This window comes from Rhinoderma darwinii, chromosome 12, assembly GCF_050947455.1.
Source record: "Rhinoderma darwinii isolate aRhiDar2 chromosome 12, aRhiDar2.hap1, whole genome shotgun sequence".
Classification (NCBI taxonomy): Eukaryota; Metazoa; Chordata; class Amphibia; order Anura; family Rhinodermatidae; genus Rhinoderma; species Rhinoderma darwinii.
Window position 1 is genome coordinate 77,857,180 of NC_134698.1, and position 21,631 is coordinate 77,878,810.

Below are 21,631 nucleotides of genomic sequence, written 5' to 3' on the forward strand. Positions count from 1 at the left end.
GGCCGACCTGCAATACCAGACACAACCCATGCACAAGCGTGGCGCTGTTTTTGGAGGTAGCCAGGTTTTCTCATCTCATACAACCTCTGGATGCATTTACACACTGCAGATGTTTTGAACAGGGCTCCTGCGGGTAAGGCCGGGGACAACTACAACGACTTCCTAACAGCGGTCCGCAACCAGTCCTGCTGAAATGAAACTACTAGTCCCAGCATTCCACATCTGCTTGCATTGAATGCTGGGACTCGTAGTTTTCAGACTTACGACATGACGTACAATAAATACAGTGCACGAGGATGATGATTACACCCTGAACACATGACTGGCACACACCACACCCCCATCCTCCAGCCATGGATTTCACATCACTCAGTGCCCTGCAAACGGGACCAGCAGACCATTCATGAACAGGTTACAGACTATGTACATATAATAGCTTCCTCCATCTACAGATGTAGCAGAGCTGAACGTGTTATTGAACGTAAACTCACACACATTAGCACGATGTACAACAAAATCACTAATGACAAACTCCTCTCTACTACATTTGTACATACAGCACCAGGATATGCGTTATCATGCATGGTCTGCAAACCATGCTGGGAGTTGTAGTTCTCTGGCTGTTATGAAACCGAAGGTTGCAAACACTTATACAGGGATACGTACAGAACTAGACTCAGTGTTTCTCAACGTTCCTAAACCAAATACGCCCAACGCTATAATCATACACTCTGCTGCCTTTTAAAAGCACAGCATGAGCCCCCGAGAGAACGGGCATACACACCACAGGCCGAGTACAAGCGTGCCAGGTCACCCATCACTGTATACCAGGGGTCAGCAACCTTTGGCACTCCAGCTGTTGTGAAACTACAACTCCCAGCATGCCCTGGCAACCAAAGAATTTATTATTCCAACCAATGGCCGTCAGGGCATGCTGGGAATTGTAGTCTCACAGTAGCTGGTGTGCCAAAGGTTGCTGCGTACAATGTTATAAGCCAGACATGTAGAGGAGTCCTGTGTTATAATGTACAGAACACACACAGCTCTGCTACACCAACACCAAGTCATGACACCCTCCCACACAATGCCGATTACTGGGGGATAAGGTCACCCTATGGGACTTGCAGATAGATAGATATATATATATATATATATATACCCCCACACCCCCGCTGATATATAGTTATATTTCTATATCTCACCGGATCCCAGCAGGAAGAATGGCGACTATTACCACAGAAAAGCGTCTAGAAATGATCCGACCGTTTTCAAAGTCAAAACAAATATATACGGCCTTGTTTACACCGTTTTTTGACAGAAAGATTTATAATTGCCAGTGTTTTTGAACGCTGCGTATTTTTTCCTGCGGCCGTTGAATCTCATGCAAAAAAAACCCGCACAAAACAAGCGCTGCAGGTTTTCTGCCTCCCATTGATTTCAACCGCTCTTTTGAAATCACCGGGGGGGGGGGGATTGTCCTTTTTTGGCGCTAATCTGCCGCGTCAAGATCAGCATAAAAAAAACTTAGTGTGAACGGACGCTAAAGAATTCTTAAATAAATAAGTGACGCCGGCTCCACTCACCTACCTGTTGTCAAACTACAACTCCCAGCAGGCACTGAAGGCTTCAGACTGACAGGGCATGCTGGGAGTTGAAGCTTCCCAACATTTGACAACTACTGGACCAGCATGTCAGATGAGAAATGTATAAAGGTCACAAAGACAAACGCAAGGAAAATGCTGGGAGTTGTAGTTCTGAAACAATTAGAGAGCAGCAGATCGGAGATGATTATTATACAGTTATCGCCGCGACCGCAGCACGAGAACACGACGTCTTTACGGTGACTTCCGGTCGGTCGCTCGTTACGGCATAATGACGGCGACTTTAATATTTTCTAATGGGGGGGGGGAGAGAGCGACGACTTGTGAGGAGTTTCTTAAAAATTAATGTCGCTTCAAGACCCAATGGGGAACATTTCCACCACTTGGAACCGATCGTCATGATGAGGTAATGACTGTGACAGTGACGTGTCATCCATTGTGATAGGTCATATGACCAATGGCTGAAGGCCGCAGTGACATCACATCTCGGTGGAATCTGGACGATGCGTTCAATACGGACGGAAAAAAACGGAGACCGGAAATTTCTTTTAATTTTAGAAGAATGTAAAAAAAAACAACCTTAAACGTGTCCTAAGGTCATGCTGACGGACTTGGATAAATATACACACCCACGTACATCTCCATACTATATAACATGTATACACACCTCATGTATACGGTGTACGGGGAGATGTATACATGTATAGGTCGCTATGGCCTCCGCAGCCGACACGGGGGGTCCCCTGATCTTGCGGAGAACAATACCCGGGAAGCGGAGGAGCAGGGCGCGGAGACATAGCGACGACGACCGCCCCTCCCCCTCAGCTCTCCATGAAGTGCGCCATTGCGGCCTAGTCCCCGGGCCCTCAGCAGTAGCAGCGCTCGTTCCCGCTAGGCGGCCGCCGCCATGTTCAGGCGCCATCTTCCCCGGCCCTCACACATACACACACAAACGGCCATGTTTTTTCGGGTCCGCCATACTGTCCAGCGAACATGGCGGCGCCCAGCAACACATCAAAACATGGCTCCCCCTCAAAACAGAATAAAAGCCGGGCGTCCCCGGGAGCCGCGCTCACTCACCCGAGGCCCACATGGTGACGGAGAACTCGCCCTCCAGGGTCTTGATCTGCACCTGTTTCTGCTCCCATTTCCGGGCGCTGGGCTCGGCGCCGCTCAGGTAGCTCTTCTTGCTGCTCTTCTTGCCGCTGCCGCCTTTCTTCATACCCCGGCCGCCACCCCCGGAGCTCTTCCCGGCCACAGTCACCAGCGTCTGCTCGATGTACTCGCCGTCACCGGCCTGGGGCGGCACCGGGATGACTATCTGGTCGTCGTAGACACCGTCCGCCCGCAGATCCGAATCATCGCCCCCCACCACCTCCTCCCGCGTCTGCACTAGGATCACCTCCTGGTGGTGGTGGACGTGGCTCGGGTCGTCGTCGTCCAGCGGCTGCAGGGCGATCATGGGCTGGTGATGGTGGTGGTGGTGGTGATGATGGGGGTCATCGTCGTCATCCTCATCATCGTCGCCACCGACCACGGTCGTCTCGATAGATTCCACTTCGATCTCGTGTAGTTGCACCAGCTCGGCCGGCATCTCGGAGCCGTCGGCGGCGATGTACAGCGTGTCGCCCGACGCCATCGTGGCAAGACCCTCGGTCTTCTCTCGTCAGCCCCCCCGCCCGCTTTCTCCGTTTTTGCTTTTTTTTGGGAATTTATTATTATATATTTTTTTCCTCCGCCTCCTTCAACACAAATAGCAACTCCAGCCTGCAAATCTCGTCGCCGCCGTCCGCTCCGGCATCATCTCGCGAGAGCAGACATTTCAACGGCCGCGCTGCTGTTGGGAGGAGGTGGCGGGCGGCATCCTAGCTGCGGGGGGAGAGGGGGCGGGGACGCCAGCTGCAGGCACGTCACGTGGTCGGGGGCAGGGCGGGGACTCCAGTAGCGGTATGGATGTCACATGGTTGAGGGGCGGAGCCGTTGAAACGTCAGAGGCTGTCAGTGCACGCGGGCTGAGGGGACGGGCGGAAATGGAGAGGGCGGTGCTGGTGAGAATGTGACACTTGACAGGAGCCTGTGACGTAAATGTCCTTTCACACAGAAGAGATATCCTTTACACGTATGGCGCCAACATATTCTGTTCTAGATATTGTAACCCCTTAAATGTGGGTGTTTCATGTTTTATATAAATAAAGTTTTGTTGTTTTGTAATGAACATTGCTGTCATTTTCTCATCTACTTTGAGGGACCTTTATTAATACTAGTTTGAAGTAAAAAATGGAGCAGTTGCTCATAGCAACCAATCAGATTCCAGCTATCATTTTCCAAATGCACCAGGGAAAATGAAAGCTGCAGTCTGATTAGTTGCTGTAGGCAACCTCTCCAGGTTTACTTCAAACTAATTTTGATAAGGCCTCATGCACACGACCGTAATGTTTTTTTTTACTGTCCGCACATACGTAGCTGTCTGCGCCCATAGACCTCTATGGGCATCTCTGATGCAAGTGCGGACAAGAATTGGACATGTTCTATATTTTTCGGATCATTTTCTGTAAATTTATGGAAAGGTTTCCTTGGCCAATAGAAATGAAAGGGTCCGCATTTACTTGATCCGTAGTTACGGATAAAAACTACGGTTGTGTGCATGGGGTCTATTCACACTATGCGGTTAAATTGATGTTTTTTTACTGCAAAATTACGTAATCAAACCGCTATTGAATGGCACTGTGGGAATTGACCCTTAGGGTATGTTCACACGCCCTATTTACAGACGTAATTCGGGCGTTTTACGCCTCGAATTACGTCCGAAAATACGGCTCCAAACCGCCGGCAAACATCTGCCCATTGAAATCAATGGGGTAACGATGTTCTGTGCACACAGGCTTTAAAAAGGCGCCCGTATCAAAGAAGTGCAGGACACTACTTGAGACGTAATTGGAGCTGTTTTTCATTGACTCCATTGAAAACCAGCTCCAATTACGTCCGTAATTGACGCTGCTAAAAACGCGATTACGAGCAATTACGTCTGAAATTTAGGAGCTGTTTTCACCTGAAAACAGCTCCGTAATTTCAGGCGTATTGGACGCTGCCGTGTGAACATACCCTTAAAGAGTACAACTGGACGGACAATCCGGCCCAAACTAACATTGGGTGTTAAGAGACGCTGGGCTGTACAGTTGCCATGGAAACCATACGACGGCCAGAGAGCCGAGTTAGAACGAAGCCAAACCCAAAATTTGTTGTGCTTTTTTTCCCCCTGATATTTGGTTATATTCTGCTTGAAATTCCAGATTTTGTGGTTCTAGGTCGAAGAACAACACAAAAAAGTGCTCTCCCCCCTACAACGTGGCCCTGGTAGCTTTGATTGCACTTCTGGTCTTGCAAGATTCCTTTCCTATTTTGTACTTCTGAACCTGGTGCTGGATTATCAGATACCAGAATAACCTCTTCCCGACATCCGCTGTGCGTGTGATGTGGAGGTCAGAGGGGGAAGTATAGGAGATCACGGGCTGTTGTCGGCTGTGTATTATAATGGACACTGCTCTAATGGCCGGGATCTGAGAGCTCCAATCCCGGCCTTTTAAAGGGAATGTGTCGCTAACATTTTTTAATTTTTTTTTGTTAATTATTATTTGAGTGATTACATGTTGTTTTAATTTTTTCACAAGTCAGAAAATATTATAAATTAGATTCTAATTTATAAAATTTCCATGTGCTGGCCACTAGAGGGAGCAGTTCCCAAAATTGCAGCATGGTCACTGTGGTAAAGCAACCTCATTGCTTTATGCTGCAAATTTGGGGTAGACACACTCGCTTTAGTGTCCTCACACAATCCCCCCTCCCTTATTCTGGATAGTGCCAGGAGAAGGAGGGATTGAATCTTCAAACCTCCTACACTGTGTGCCGCCATTTTCTGAGTGACTGCACAGTGTAGGAGGATTAGATACAGGGCTTAGCAGACAGTATAACACGAACATAATTCACTCGCAGAAAATTTCTGCAAAAAATTATGCCACGTGTGACTTCACCAATATAATTGTATCCAGCGTAGACAATCCTCCTCAGCCGGATACAACGTTTTAGTGCAGGTAAAATGTAACAAACTATCAGGACGGGTGAGATTGTTCACACGTTGCATAAATACTGCGGTTGTTCCGCAACGGGTTTAGTTGTGGAAAATCGGCGGCATAATCCAGTAGCAGCAGAGTGGGTGAGATTTACCCAAACCTCATCCACACGCTGCGTAAATGATAAGCGGGGAAAAACACTCAGAAATTGATCTGTGGTACGTTTTTTTTAATCCGCAGCATGTCAATGGTATTTGCGTAATCGCTGTTTTTTTCTCATTGAATTCATTGGGGATGTAAAACCCGCAGCAAATAGCAGATGTTGCGATTTATTTGTGGCGGAAAAGCTGCAATTCTGCAGCAAAAATCGTAACTCTGGAAAAAATAAGAAATCTTATACTTACCCAGAATTCTGTGCTTCTTCGTCCTGCAGGCCTGCCTCCTGGGATGATGTTTCATCCCATGTGACCGCTCCAGCCAATCACAGACTGCAGCGGTCACATGGAATGAAACGTCATCCTAGGAGGCCGGCTTGCAGGACGTCAGACGCATCACCGTGGCTACGTAAGTATGAAACTTTTTTTGGGTTTTTTTATGTGCAGTTTTCCGCAGCGGACATTCCAGCCGAAATTTGGTGCGATTTTTCTGCCTGAATTCCCTGCGGCGCCCAGGGCAGATACGCGGTGTGCTTTTATGCCGCGTATCTTCCTAGTGCGCACACAGCCTTAATATAATTATTATTATTATTTTTTAAATATTTTATTATTTTCTTCTTTTTACAAAATTCCATCAATAATTTTTATCTGTAGCCTTAATATAACTAACTCACAGAGGATTCTCTAAACTGGATTCAGTTGTAGCAAATCCTCAGCTGTCAGACGTGTTAGGCCCCCTGCACACGACTGTATTGGTTTTGCGGGCCGTTGCGTTCCATCGGACCACAAAAAAAACCTTTGTAGTGCATCCGTGTGTCGTCAGGATTCACAACAAAACAAAATGATTTCACCAGTTCAGTGAACCCGCAAATCCGGACTGTAAAATGCCTTGTCCTGAGTTTTTGCGGTCTGGATTTGCGGCCCCGGCACGGATCCGTGAAAACCACGGTTGTGTGCATGGGGCCAAAGATGAATGGGTCCACAATTTATCCGCAAAAATGCAGATAAATGATGGACGCAAATGTACGGTCATGCGCATGAGGACTATGGTCTTGTTCACGTAGTGCAGATTCTGCATGCATTTTTTAAGACAAAACCAGACTTGGATCCAGGAGAGCAGACCAATAAGGCCTTCCTTTATATATTTCTTCTCTTTAGGTTGCGTTCCTGCCTTAAAAAAATCATACATGCAAAATCTCCATCAAACCTGCACTGTGTGAACAAGGTCTCCTGTGCAATTGGGATGAAAATGCTGTGGATTTTCGGTGCTGATTACATTACCAGTAAGTCTATGTTCACACGCAGTGACCAAAAACGTCTAAAATACGGAGCTGTTTTTAGCCGAAAACAGCTCCTGATTTTCAGATGTTTTTGTAGCAACTCGCGTTTTTCGCGGAGTATTTTACGGACGTTATTGGAGCTGTTTTTCAATGGAGTCAATGAAAAACGCCTCCAAAATGTCCCAAGAGGAGACATGCACTTCTTTTTCGCGGGCGTCTTTTTACGCGCCGTATTTTGACAGCGACGCGTAAAATTACACCTCGTGGGAACAGAACATCTTAAAAGCTATTGAAAGCAACGAGCAGATGTTTGTAGGCGTATTAGGGGCGTTTTTTTCAGGCGTAAAACGGCCAAATTACGTCTGAAAACACTGCGTGTGAACATACCCTTATGTGGATGAGATTTCCGGTCTGGCACAAATTAGTCGCAGTTTATAAGAATGTATTGAGTCACCCAATGTGAGCAAATCCGCGTGTCTACCCCTATATCTATAGATCGCTACAGGGCCTATTAGGGTGAGTTCACACAGAGTTTTTTTGGCGAGTTTTTTTAAGCGGAAACGGCGCCGCAAAACGCTCCAAAAAACAGGCGAAAATGCCTACCATTGATTTCAATGGGAGGCGGAGGCGTTTTTTTCCCGCAAGTGGAAAAAACGGCTCCCGGGAAAAAGAAGGGACATGCCCTATCTTCGGGCGTTTACACCTCTGACCTCCCTCTGACATCAATGGGAGGCAGAGAAAGTGTGTTTCGCTGCGTTTTATGCCCGCGGTGCTCAATGGCCGCGGGCAAAAACGCCGCGAAAATCGGCGCACAGGCAGAGCAAAATCTTCCGCCTGCAAAAAACCCAGCCTTAGGCTATGTTCACACGGGGTATTTTGCCGAGTTTTTTGACGCGGAAACCGCGTCGCAAAACTCGGCAAAAGCGGCCCGAGAACGCCTCCCATTGATTTCAATGGGAGGCGTCGGCGTCTTTTTCCCGCGAGCAGTAAAACTGCCTCGCGGGAAAAAGAAGCGACATGCCCTATCTTCGGGCGCTTCCGCCTCCGACCTCCCATTGACTTCAATGGGAGGCAGGAGAAAGCGTATTTCTCGCTGTTTTATGCCCGCGGCGCTCAATGGCCGCGGGCGAAAGACGGCGCGATAATCGCCGCGAAAATCGGCGTGCAGGGAGAGGAATATCTGCCTCAAAGTTCCAAACGGAATTTTGAGGCAGATATTCCTCCCCCAAAATACTCCGTGTGAACATAGCCTTACAGTCCAGGCAGAACTGGGTAAGTTCACACAGGGCGGATACGCTGCATATCCACCCAGGACACTACAGGGAATTCTGGCCGATAAACCGCACCAAATCGTCCACTGTGGAAAATAGCGGGTAAAAAAAAAAAGTTCAAACTTACACATGCGCCCCTCTAACGTCCTGCAGCCCGGCCTCCTGGGTTCACTTTTCATTCCATGTGACCTCTGCAGCCTGTGATTGGCTGGAAGCAGAGAGTTCTGGGTAAGTATGAGCTTTTTCCTCTTTCTAAATTGCGTTCTTTTTTTTTACTGCGGAATCTCTGCTTTTTTGGGTTTCGTGCGGTATAAACGACATTTTGTTAATTTTATTCTACGGGTTGATACGATTACGGAGATACCAAATTGATCGAGTTTATTTCATGTTTTACCACTTTTATAAAGAAAAAACTTTTTGTTAAAAAACAAATTAGTTTTGTGTTGCCATATTGTGAGAGCTGTAACTTTTTTTAATTTTTCTGTCAATTCAGCGGTGGGAGGGCTTACTATTTGCGGGACCAGCTGTCGTTTTTATTGGTACCATTTCGGGGTACATGCGACTTTTTGATCATTTTTTTTTTCGAAAAATGTTTTGGGGTGCTAAGGTGACCAAAAAAGCGCAATTTGGGTGTTTTTATTTAGTTTTAGTTTTTTTTACGACGTTCACTGAGCGGGTTAAATAGCATTACATTGTAATAGTTTGTACTTTTACGGACGCTGTGATACCAGTTATGTAAACTTTTTTTATTTTTTTATTTTTTTCACATTACTTTAGGGGGGTTTGTGTAACTTTTTTAAAAGCAATATTTGTACATTAAAAAAAACTAACTGTATTTTACTTTTTTTATTCCATTAGTCTTATTTTAATGGCTAAATCCACAGTATTTGCGCTATTTATGAACATGGCCATATGGCGTTATGCCTAGTGAGGGGGCGGAGCATGACACAGGCTTTCACGCTGGTGTTGTTGATTCTGTGTCATGCTCCGCCCCCTCAGACCCTGCTCTTGGCATAACACAGTATCAGTTCTGCCTGGAGTGTTGCTTTAACCCCTTTACAACCAGTGACCGATATATCTATCACTGGCATCTCATGGGTACTGCCCTGTGTACCTATGAGATCAGACAGGGATTGTACATGGAACACAGAGCCGTGCTCCTGCCGGGATCGGAGATGACCACAATCCCTGTAGTTTAACCCCTGCCGATGGTTTACCAAGGCGGCCAGGGCCTAATAATTTCTCTGACACACTGACAGGCAGTAAAGCGCTTTGGAAAACTTCACAGGAAAGTTGTGCCACTCCCCCCCCCCCCTTCCCCTTTAAGAACGAGCTGGTAATGATTTTTTGCGGGCAACCATAAACCATAGCCGTAAAGGGTCGTTCCCATCTTAGACGTCTCTATAAGGGAACCATGAACATTACAAAATCTTATTGGCTCAAGAATTGGAGACCTCCAGCCGCAAACCTGAGGAGCAAGGTGCCGAGAAGTCTACGACCTGGGACCCTCAAGGAACTTGGACAAGAATAACACATGTCCCACAGAGAACTTAAAAATTAATACAATTGCTGAGTCTGATGAACAATAAAGAGGGAAATAATATTTACACTATAAAGTGCGTCAGTAGCAAAGAAAACATAAGACAGGCCGAGCAGAGAAAGTCATAAAGTCATAATAAGAATTCAGTCTCTTATTAAAGGGCTACTCCAGGCAAGGCTCATTCCCTGTGTTATGTCTAATGCAGGGCATGAGGGGGTGGGGCGTGACACAGGGAGTCAGAGGTTTACAGTGTCATGCTCCACCCCCTCAGACCCTGCACTTGGCTTAGGGCCACGTTCAGACGGATGTAATGTGGCCGCATTTTAGGGGCTTAAATTACAGCCGCAATACCGGGACCTTCTATGATTCTACTGAACCGGACTTAGATCAATAAAGGATCCTATAGTTATCCAAGTCCGCTTCACTGGAACTGAGAGAGGTACATCTGTTGTGGTATCTATAATTTAGTCCTTATTCAGACGGCTGTGTTCAGTCCCTGATACATGGACCGTGTGTCGGCCGTATTTCCTGGACCGACCACAGTTCAGGGAGCTGGACTTCTAGCATCATAGTAGTCCCTGCCTCCTCGCGGGAACACTGTCCTGTAATCGTGTTTTCAGTGCGGCACAGTATTCCCGCGGGGAGTCAGGGACTCCTAGCGTTATTAGATAACTATGACGATAGGAGCCTGACTCCCTGACCCGTGGTCGGTCCAGGAAATACGTCTCACACACGGTCCGTATATCACGCACCGAACACGGCTGTCTGAATAAGGCCCAACAGTGTATGAGTTGTGGCTGGGAGTGTTTTTTTTTTTTAAAGGGGTTGTATGTAACGGGGCACTTACGTTATTGCAGCTTATATGGATCTCTCTGTAAGGGCTCATTCACACGACTGTAGTATACGGCCGTTAAAAAAAACAAAAAACGGCCATCACACGGCTGCATGTATTTCAATGAGGCTGTTCACACACCCGTTGTTTTAATGGACCATGTGAAGGGTCCGTGGAAAAATAGAACATGTCAAATTCTCATCGGTTTTCACAGATCCCTCAATAGACACCAATCTGTGAGGGATCCGTGAAAACGGGTCCTGCACGGGTGCGTCTCGGACGTGAAAAACTGTAGTTTTTCACATCAGAGTTTGCACTCGGTTGTGTGAATCCAGCCTAAGGCTGGCCATACACATTAGATAACGGTCAGCAAACCGCTATTCCTGCCGATCCCTCCCATACACATGCACGCTGGGCTCGGACGATCGTGTGTGTGTATTCTGAATGAGGGAGGAGTGGGTCGCTGCTAGAGACCTCTGCCCACTTTACTCACCAGAGAGCTAAAGTTTCCTGGCGATCCTGAAATCGCCACCGCTGTGTTCGCACGGAGTTTTTTGCAGGAGGAAAATTCCTCCTGCAAAAACTGCTCCAGTAGGTTTTTGCACAGTGGTTTGACAAAAACTCGTCAAAACACTCGTCGAGGTTTTTTTTTCCTCTTTCTGACTCATTGAAATGGGGTTTTGGAGGCGGAAACTGCCTCAAGATGGGTCATGTTGCTTCTTTTTACCACGACGAGTTTTTTTACTCGTGGTAAAAAAACTCGTCTGCCTCCCATTGAAATCAATGGGAGGCATTTTCAGGCGGTTTTTGAGGAGTTTTTTGGCGCGGTTTCTGCCCCAAAAAACTCGTCAAAAAACTCAGTGTGAACAGGGCCATCTTATCCATGTAGGCGTATTAAAGGGCTTTTCTGTTTACAGCAAATAATGCTTAATTATTGTATTAAAAGAAGTTCTGCAATTTACTAATATACATAAGTTTCAATTCACCAATTTCAAGATCTCTGCATGCTGTTCGTGAATGGGAATATTCATCGTTTGCTTTCAGGGGCTAAAACGTGTCCTGGTCATAAGAATTCAGAGATGTGCATGGCTCGTTACAGTATAGTTATTTATTCTCTCTCATAACTAACCAAACAACAAAGTGCGCATCACATGAACTGGACTAGTTGGCTACTTCTGTATGTACTGAATAATTGTTGCTTTCACTGACAGCAAGCAGACATTTTGAAGTGTCAATGAATTAAACAGTATATTAAAAAGTTGTAGAACTTTTCATTAAACAAAAAATACACTTGTGTGCATGCATTACATTACTTATCCTGTACTGATCCTGAGTTACATCCTGTATTATACTCCAGAGCTGCACTCACTATTCTGCTGGTGGAGTCACTGTGTACATACATTACATTACTTATCCTGTACTGATCCTGAGTTACATCCTGTATTATACTCCAGAGCTGCACTCACTATTCTGCTGGTGGAGTCACTGTGTACATACATGACAATACTTATCCTGTACTGATCCTGAGTTACATCCTGTATTATACTCCAGAGCTGCACTCACTATTCTGCTGGTGGAGTCACTGTGTACATACATTACTTATCCTGTACTGATCCTGAGTTATATCCTGTATTCTACTCCAGAGCTGCACTCACTATTCTGCTGGTGGAGTCACTGTGTACATACATTACTTATCCTGTACTGATCCTGAGTTATATCCTGTATTATACTCCAGAGCTGCACTCACTATTCTGCTGGTGGAGTCACTGTGTACATACGTTACATTACTTATCCTGTACTGATCCTGAGTTATATCCTGTATTATACTCCAGAGCTGCACTCACTATTCTGCTGGTGGAGTCACTGTGTACATACATTATATTACTTATCCTGTACTTATCCTGAGTTATATCCTGTATTATACTCCAGAGCTGCACTCACTATTCTGCTGGTGGAGTCACTGTGTACATACATTACTTATCCTGTACTGATCCTGAGTTACATCCTGTATTATACTCCAGAGCTGCACTCACTATTCTGCTGGTGGAGTCACTGTGTACATACATTACTTATCCTGTACTGATCCTGAGTTATATCCTGTATTATACTCCGGAACTGCACTCACCATTAGGCCTTACACGAGCGTAGTTCACGTCCCTGATACGCGCGTGAAAATCATGCGCGACGCACGGACCAATGTAACTCAATAGGGCCGTTCAGACAGTCCGTGATTTTCACGCAGCATGTGTCCGCTGCGTAAAACTCACTACATGTCCTATAGTTGAGCGGTTTTCGCGCATCACGTACCCATTGAAGTCAATGGGTGCGTGAAAATCACGCGCGGCACACGGACGCACTTCCGTGTGCTGCGTGTGATTTGCGCAACAGTTTAAGAAATGAAGGCAAAAATAAAAGCACCTCTTTCATTTCAGATTTTAAACATAAAAACAGTGTCATAACGATGCCTTATGCGTGAAAATCACGCAGCCACGCACCAAACACTTATGACACACGGAACTGCAACGCGCAAAATGCACATGTTCGTGTGTATAAGGCCTTATATGAACGCTCGTCCTCACGATAATCGCCCAGTGTAAAACCCCCTTTACCCGGGGGGGGGGGCATTTTAATTATTTTTCCTATCTTACACTGCTTTCCTGCTGTGAACGATGACTCGTTATTATCATGAGGTTGTCATAACTATATCCATATCTCGATAACTTCGCAGTGGATGGATATTAAGCACTCGCAGGCTTCAATGAGTTCACCATCCAAGTGTCCAGCGTGTCTCCGCCCTCCGGACAGGGAAGGTTATATAAGACCCAGCTCATTGCTTCACTTCCCTCAGTCCTGGGCTAGAGAAAGGAGCTCCAAGAAATGAGCCACAATGGGCAACAAGGTGACTCGAGGAGACTTTGAATGGGTGTTCACCGACCAGCCGCACAGCGAGCGCAGGAAACAAATACTAGGTATTTATTGTATGTTTATATGATGATGGTGGAGATAACTTTTTGTGCTTTGCTAAAGGGGTGTAAGTTCAGGGCTATGGAGACTTTTTGCTTGATTTTTAACTCTTGAGTGACAGCTGCAGCCCACAAGATTGCATGCAACTCAATGTATTCCTTTGGACTGCAGCTGGGCTGCATTTGGAGCTACAGGGCTAGTGTAGCAAATTAGCTAAAGGCTCCAACCCCAGACATACCCTTAAAGGGAAGGTGTCCTGAATTTATTTATTTTATATAATATTGCTTTTAATTAATATAAATTGTATTTATTTGTGTTCTCATGTTCTACTTTTTACTTTTTTATTACTTTTACTTCTCTATGGGGGCTGCCATTTTTTTTTAACGACACATACAGAGATGGAATACGGCACATACATCCCCATAGAGAATTCGAATGGGAGCCGTTACATTCTCTGCAGCGTACGCCGTCTGTGTGGGAACGGCGCATGCGCCGCTCCCACACAGACCAAAACAAAGCGTGTGGTGGTCGTGTTATACTGTCTGCTGAGCCCTGTATCTAATCCTCCTACACTGTGCAGTCGCTCAGAAAATGGCACACAGTGTAGGAGGTTTGAAGATTCAACCCCCTCCTTCTCCTGGCACTAGCCAGAATAAGGGAGGGGGGATTGTGTGAGGACCCTAGAGAGAGTGTGTCCACCCCAGATTTTCAGCATAAAGCAATGAGGTTGCTTTACCACATTGACCATGCTGCAATTTTAAGGAACTGCTCCCTCTAGTGACCAGCACATGGAAATGTTATAAATTAGAGTAATTTTATAATATTTCCTGACTTGTAAAAAAATGTAAACAATGTGTAATCACTTAAATAATTGTTTAACAAAAAAAAAAAAAAAAAATTCTAGCGACACATTCCCTTTAAGGCCGAGTTCCCACGCAGTGTAAGGATTGCAGAATTTCCGCAACAGAATTCTGTGCGGAAATTTCGCAGCATTTACAGTAGCGGCAAAGTGAGATTTAGCAATTCTCAACCACATGCTGCAGAAAAAACGCATAAGTCGTGCAGAAAGTGTCCTGCGTATATATATATATTATACAATACTCGAACCTCAGCGTTTTGTGCCTTTCATTTTTAGTCTAGTGAAACTAATTCTATCTGATTGACTGGCAGTGCATCCTCCTGATTATCCCACCTGCTCTCCTCATTAAAGGGGCTTCCGTGTTCATTGTATTGTGAAAAGTTCTGCAACTTTCTAATTGGTTGATTCTCCAGGTCACTTTGATTGTGTTTTTACTGAAGTTTTGTAGCAATTTTTAGCTGCTTCTTAATTGCTGTTAAAACCACATGCGTTTTACCACGAATGGCTGTGCGGTTATTAAAGGGGACGCGCATTGAAACCAGACAGCTGAGAACCGCGGCGATCCATAGTAAAATGCATGCGGTTTTCAGCAGATAAAAATCACAAAAAAAAAACCTGAAGAAAAGGGCAATCAAAACGCCCTGGGATATCTCAGCCTGTATGAATTTCTCACCATTTTTAATACTATGTTTGCTGTCAGTGAATGGGAAGGGGCTGGTTTATATTCGGAGGCGGAAGACCTAATACTTCTCACAGCTGAGGCTTATCTCTTATGAAGTGCATTAGGCTCCATTCACATGTTGCCATTGAGGTTCAGTAAAAAATGCGCTAGAAAACGCAACGTGCTAAATCGCGGTTTTCAGATGCTTTTTTTTTCAGTGCGTTTTTTTTACCGCACCTAAATGTGTAAATGGACCTTTAGGCCAGAGGTACATGGAGACTTTTTGTAGCTCTACAGATTGATTTTAAGGCTATGTTCACACGCAGTGTTTTAAGGCGTAATTCGGGCGTTTTACGCCTCGAATTACGGCTGAAAAAACGCTCCTAATACGCCTACAAACATCTGCTCGTTGCTTTCAATGGGTTTTACGATGTTCTGTTCCCACGAGTCTTAATTTTACGCGTCACTGTCAAAATACGGCGCATAAAAGACGCCCTCGAAAAAGTGCATGTCACTTCTTAGGACGTTTTTGGAGCCGTTTTTCATTGACTCCATTGAAAAACCGCTCCAATAACGTCTGTAAAATCCGCCACGAAAGACACGAGTTGCTACAATAACATTTGAAAATCAGGAGCTGTTTTCGCCTGAAAGCAGCTTCGTATTTTCAGACGTTTTTGGTCACTGCGTGTGAACATAGCCTTACTATTGAGCTACAGCTGCAGTCCAAACTAATGCATTGAGGGTTTATTGACACGGTGCGGTTTTGTCGCGTTTTTTCCCCACGCAGCCGAAAACCACATCAAAAAATGCATGCATTTTTCCGCGATTTGACACGATTTTTAAAGGGGGGGAGGGGGTCACACATTTATTGATGCTCACTGGGGGGACTGCAAAATGCATCTATGACGCTAGAAGTCCCTGCCTCGCTGCGGGAAAACTGTCCCGTACTGTAATCATGTTTTCAGTACGGGACAGTAGTTCCACGGAGAGGCAGGGACTTCTAGCGTCATACATAACTATGATGCTAGGAGCCCGGCTCCCTGCAGTGTGTTCAGTCCGGGACATGCGGCCGAAATACGTTCCGTCCTTGGCGGACCAAACATGCTCGTGTAAATCCAGCCTAACTTTCTAGAGGGAAATGGAAGAAACCGCAATTACGCCATTGTGTTTTTTTGCGTTATAAATTTTGCACAATAGCATTGACTGTACAATTGGTGAGCTGGTGTTACTTCGCTTCTGCAGGCTTGCAGCCACCATTGCCCTGACCGTCATGGATAGTGTTGCAGGTGTACATGACATTGCAACACTGTAGCACTGGGAGATGACAGTCTTGATAGTTTAGCCTCAGTGGAAACCACATGCTAAGGCCTCATGCACACGGCCGTGCCCGTAATCCCGGCCCAGTTTTGCGGGCACGGCCGTGGGCCGCATTTTCGTGCCGTGCTCCCATACAAAATATGGGAGCACTGCCCGTAAAAAACGAAAAGTAGGACATGATCCATAATTCCCCGCACAGTTCTACGGCACGGACACCCATCTGTAGCTATTCGGAAAGGTATCTGTGGCCAATAAAACCGGGCATGTCCGTAATTGCGGACCCTATTACGGTCCATGCATTGGGGCATACGACCGTAGAATTTTCCGGAATTGCAGACGGAAAATATGCAGCAGAATACAGTAGCAGCACAGTGGATGAGATTTAATAAATCTCATACACAGGCTGCGTAAAATTTCCTTGCCGAAATTGACCTGCAGTGCGTGTCTTTCGTACGGCAGCATGTCTATTCCTGCTGCGGAAAGTTGACTGAATTGTTGCGTTTTTCAGAGGAGAGGTCGCCATCCCCAAAATTGCGAAAAACGTAGCAAAATCCGCACCATTTTCTGCCGTAAATCCGTTCCGTGCGGACAAGCCCTGATAATTTTCATGACGGAATAAAAGTTTTAACCATAAAATGACATGCAGCATAAAGGGTTATTTCTCCCTTCGGGCATCTTTTGGTAAAGGCAGATAACATGTTACCTTTATTCTATATGTTGGTACGATTACGGCGATAACAAATAAGTATATATTTTTTCTTTTCATTTTTTTCTACTTTTGCACAGTAATCGCAGACTTCATGAAAAAAATAGCAAACCCTCAGAGACCCGCGATCATATCGTGGGCCGCTGATAGGTGACAGAGGGAGCCCCCCTGTCTAGCTACCTAGATGCTGTGATCGCTATTGATTGCGGTGTCTAAGGGGTTAAACGGCCGGGATCGGAAGTTACTTTGATCCCGGCCGCTGCAGCGGGATGGCTCTGTCACCGCTCCTGTTCTTGCGCCATCCAATGGATGTACAGTTACGTCCAAATGCAGTAAGGGGTTAATGGTAATTTCTTTGGAGGCTTAGGCCACATGCACATGACTGTATTTTTGCGGCTGCAATTTATCCGCATTTTTGCAGACTTTTTTCTTTTCTATAGCTCCATGCGCCCAACTGAGATTTACACGGTTCGGTGCGGGGGCAAAAAAATCCCGCAAAAAATCAAAACCTGTCATTTTACAGTCCAGATTTGCTTAGTCTCCAGTAGTGGTGAATTGGTGTGGATCTGTGAGTTTGGATGACACACGGATGCAGAACAACGTTTTTTGTTTTTTTTGCAGTCCGATGGACTGCTACGGACCCGTAATTTTGCCGACTGCAAAACAAATACATTCGTGTGCATGAGGCCTTACTGGTATAGGGTGGTTAATAGTATTATTTGTAGCGGCCTAGGGCAGTAAAGGGGTTAATTATATCAACACTGGTTGTGTAGGTTAGTTAAAGGGTTAATGGTTACATTGCGTGGTGGTCTGGGTTGATCTTTTTGGTTCCTTTTTTGCCACAACTAGGTCCAGAATTTTTTTCAGATTCAATATATCTTCATCGAATTTGGAGTTCTAGTTTGCTGATACATTGCTCCAAAAACCCTGCATCCATTCTCATATCCATAAAGTTAAATGCTAAAATTCTGTCTGCCTGCATCCTCCACTAGGGGGAGCAACTGCAGACATTTATACGGTGATCTCCCCGTAGTGTTGGCTGCAGGAATTTTATCATTCAGCTCTAACTGTGGGGTTCATTTTGCACTGTGGGGTTCATTTTGCACTGTGGGGTTCATTTTGCACTGTGGGGTTCATTTTGCACTGTGGGGTTCATTTTGCACTGTGGTGCTGGAGGGGTGTTTCTAGCAGGGGTAGCCATACTAGGCAGTTGCACAGATTCCCAGTAGGTAGGGGGCCCAATGCCACCTTAAAAGCAGATTAGTATCCGATTAGTATCCGATTGCATGTAAGAGACCGAGCTAATGCATTTTACGGCTCCCAATTACTGGTGGGTTGTTAGAGATACATAGGGGGTGCTCTATGATGCGCTATTGGCGGGCAAGGGGCCCGTATATAGTTGTTGTGCAGGGGCCCTTTGCTGTCTGTCCCTGGTTTCTGGGTAATATGAACAATGCCCCTAAAATACCCCTTTCTTCAAGAAGTTATATTGTTTTTTGTTTTTTTTTTATAGCCAAATATCCAGAAATCAAATCTCTTATGGGACCAGACCCCCGTCTAAAATGGGTCGTCCTGGCGATGGTTGCGGCTCAACTTGTGGTCTGTCATATAGTCAAAGACTTGGCATGGAAATGGGTGCTGTTCTGGGCATATGCATTTGGCGGGTGCGTGAATCACTCGTTGACTTTGGCCATCCACGATATCTCCCACAATGTGGCCTTCGGGAACCGGCAGGCAAAGTGGAACAGGTGGTTTGCAGTGATCGCCAACTTGCCAATTGGCATGCCGTACTCTGCGTCCTTCAAAAAATATCACATCGACCACCACCGGTATCTAGGAGGAGACCAGCTGGATGTGGATATACCAACGGACTTCGAAGGATGGTTCTTCTGCACCCCCCTCCGGAAACTCTTGTGGCTGATCCTACAGCCGCTCTTCTATGTGTTACGGCCCCTATATGTGAATCCGAAGCCCGTGAGCAGGATGGAGATATGGAACGCCCTTGTCCAGTTTTCCGCTGACTTCTTACTGTATCATGCGTGTGGCCTGAAGCCTGTGGTCTACCTGCTGGCCGGCACGGTTTTTTGCTTGGGTTTTCACCCCATTTCTGGCCATTTTATTGCAGAACATTACATGTTTATGAAAGGACACGAGACCTACTCCTACTATGGATCTCTGAACTTAATAACTTTTAACGTGGGCTACCACACGGAGCATCACGACTTTCCCAGCATTCCTGGAAGCAGACTGCCCATGGTAAGATTCTCAGCCATGTTCTAGACCAGTGGTCACCAGCCTGTGGCTCTATAGTGGTACAACTCAAATTATGCTGGGAGTTGTAGTCTTGCAACAGCTGGAGGCCACTGTACTAGGCAGGGACGGCTGGGTTATTAATAGGTGGTGGTTCATTTGCACATATAAGAGAGTATCAGACGAACTGTACAATTTTTTTTAATCTCCTACTCCCCAAATTCCCGGCTTTCCTTTACTCCGCCATAAAGGGGTTAGAAAAACATTGCTGCTTTCTGCCAAAAACAGCACCACTCCTGTCCATCGGTTGTGTCTGGTATTGCAGATCAGCTCCACTGAAGTGAATAGGACTGAGCTGCAATACCACACACAACCTGTGGACAGGAGTGGTGCTGTTTTTGGAAGACCACAGACATGTTTTTCTAATCCAGGAAAACCCCTTAAAATGGGTTCTGTTAATATTAACATTTATCACCCATCCACAGTAGAGGTGATTATATATCTGGTTGCGGGAAGCCCCACTGGTCACAAGAATGGGGTTCCAAACCCCCCCCGTTCCTCCTCACTGCATTCCCTGCAGTGAGGAGGAGCTTAAATGGATCGGCAGTCGAGCATGCTCACTGCCACTCTATTCAAGGCTGACATAACAGCCGAGCGCTGTATTCGGATGTCTGTCAGTCCATTCGACTTTGAACAGAGCTATGGAAGGGCATACGCGGTGCCGCTCCAAAGTACTTCCCACTGCGGTTGTGCCATGAGAAGGAACAGGAGGTTCGGGACCCCCTGTTCTAGTGACCGGTAGGGGACCTATCCTGTGGATAGGTTATTAATGTTAATCTTGGGACAACCCATTTAATGATGAAATGTTTCCTACATGAAACCACCTCTAGGGGGAGCTCCCTGCACACTATTTTATGCTGCTAAGCTGCCTCTAGTGGTGGCTTTTGGCAGCCATAAGTTTAGGTTTGTGTGAAGGTAACTAGGGGATTTGGAGCCCTGATAAATATATCTTATGATATTAATAATGAGATCCTCTGCTCTGAATGCAGCTGTGGATGTGCAAAATCTGGAATGTTCTTGGTAAATCTCTACAGGGATAAAATTTACAATCTGTCACACTTGTAACATAGTCCTAGTGGTAGAGGACATTGCAGTCTTTGGTGATATCAGGGGGTAACAGATGTATAAACCACTGGTGATGTCAGAAGGTGACGGATTTATAAACCACTGGTGATGTCCGAGGGGGACAGAGGTAGCATCTGCTGGTGATGTCAGGGGGGGGGACATGTAGCAACCACTGTGAAAGTCATTCTTAAGACGATTCAACGGGGTGTCCAGTCTTGTGTAAATGAAGCTTAGTGTCCTTATCACTCTGATACTAATTTCAATAGCTGTCTAGTCCCATAAAAAGCTGAGTGATTTTGAATTTCCTTAAAGGGTTTGTCCATAATTAGAAAAACATGGCTGCTGTCTTCCAAAAATAGCGCCTCACCTGTCCACACGTGTCTGGTATTGCAGCTTATCCCCATTCACTTCTATGGAGCCAAGCTGCAATACCAGACACCGCCCATGGATAGGTGTGGTGCTGAGTTTTGCAAGAAAGCAGCCATGTTTGTCTAACCGATTAAAAATACCAACTTTGGAAGACCTGTTTAAAGGAAGTCTTACCCTGTGGGCACAATGGCATCCTAATCATATAGAGTTAAGCCAGAGGATGCGCAAAATTTGCACTATACCCGCCCTCTAGTTGCTAGTGATGTTACCCAACGACAAATGCCCTCTTGTTTTATAGTGGTGATTGCATTGTTGGGGTCCATTTCCATGGCCAAATAGTGCTACAGGGATCATAGGCTTGAACGTTTTTTCTCTTCCTCAGGTACGGCAGATTGCTTCCGAGTATTATGACAATCTCCCTCATCACCAATCTTGGGTCCGGGTTCTATGGGATTTCATATTTAATGAAGAAATTGGACCTTATTCTAGGATCAAAAGACAATGCGAGCTAGCAAACGCAGGATAAAGATGATCTACATTCCCTGACAGAACATTTTATGTGTAGCTGTCCAGCACACAGGTGACACTGTGCAGACGCTGCACAGGATAATAAATATATGGTGTTTTCTACTCA

At 45.8% G+C, this 21,631-nt stretch overlaps 2 protein-coding genes across 5 annotated transcripts in view; one reads left to right on the plus strand and one right to left on the minus strand.

Moving 5' to 3' along the window:
- Window positions 1-3,636, minus strand: part of YY1 (YY1 transcription factor) — a 17,396-nt gene extending 13,760 nt beyond the window's left edge. Inside the window, exon 1 of one of the 2 annotated variants that reach the window (XM_075844202.1) lies at window positions 2,682-3,636. In XM_075844202.1, coding sequence (XP_075700317.1) covers window positions 2,682-3,240 — 559 coding nt within the window. In that variant the 5' untranslated portion in view covers window positions 3,241-3,636. The remainder of the gene's footprint in view (window positions 1-2,681) is intronic. The other variant, XM_075844203.1, reaches the window with a different exon arrangement.
- On the plus strand, window positions 2,499-21,631 carry DEGS2 (delta 4-desaturase, sphingolipid 2). 3 transcript variants are annotated; one of them, XM_075844206.1, is made up of 3 exons: window positions 2,499-2,778; window positions 18,767-19,509; window positions 21,380-21,631. In XM_075844206.1, exons 2-3 carry the CDS (start codon window positions 18,793-18,795, stop codon window positions 21,521-21,523), a joined length of 861 nt encoding a protein of 286 aa, XP_075700321.1. In that variant the 5' UTR covers window positions 2,499-2,778; window positions 18,767-18,792; the 3' UTR covers window positions 21,524-21,631. The 3 variants fall into 3 exon arrangements, with proteins under 3 accessions (XP_075700321.1, XP_075700320.1, XP_075700319.1); XM_075844205.1 differs by lacking the exon at window positions 2,499-2,778 and adding an exon at window positions 3,526-3,720; XM_075844204.1 differs by lacking the exon at window positions 2,499-2,778 and adding an exon at window positions 13,486-13,715.

Bases quoted from the DNA above. Each gene is read 5' to 3' on its own strand.
- DEGS2 (XM_075844204.1), top strand. From the start codon at position 13,634: ATGGGCAACAAGGTGACTCGAGGAGACTTTGAATGGGTGTTCACCGAC. The intron at 13,716-18,766 runs GTATTTATTGTA...TTTTTTTTATAG, and splicing joins GCGCAGGAAACAAATACTAG to CCAAATATCCAGAAATCAAA. The intron at 19,510-21,379 runs GTAAGATTCTCA...TCTCTTCCTCAG, and splicing joins CTGGAAGCAGACTGCCCATG to GTACGGCAGATTGCTTCCGA.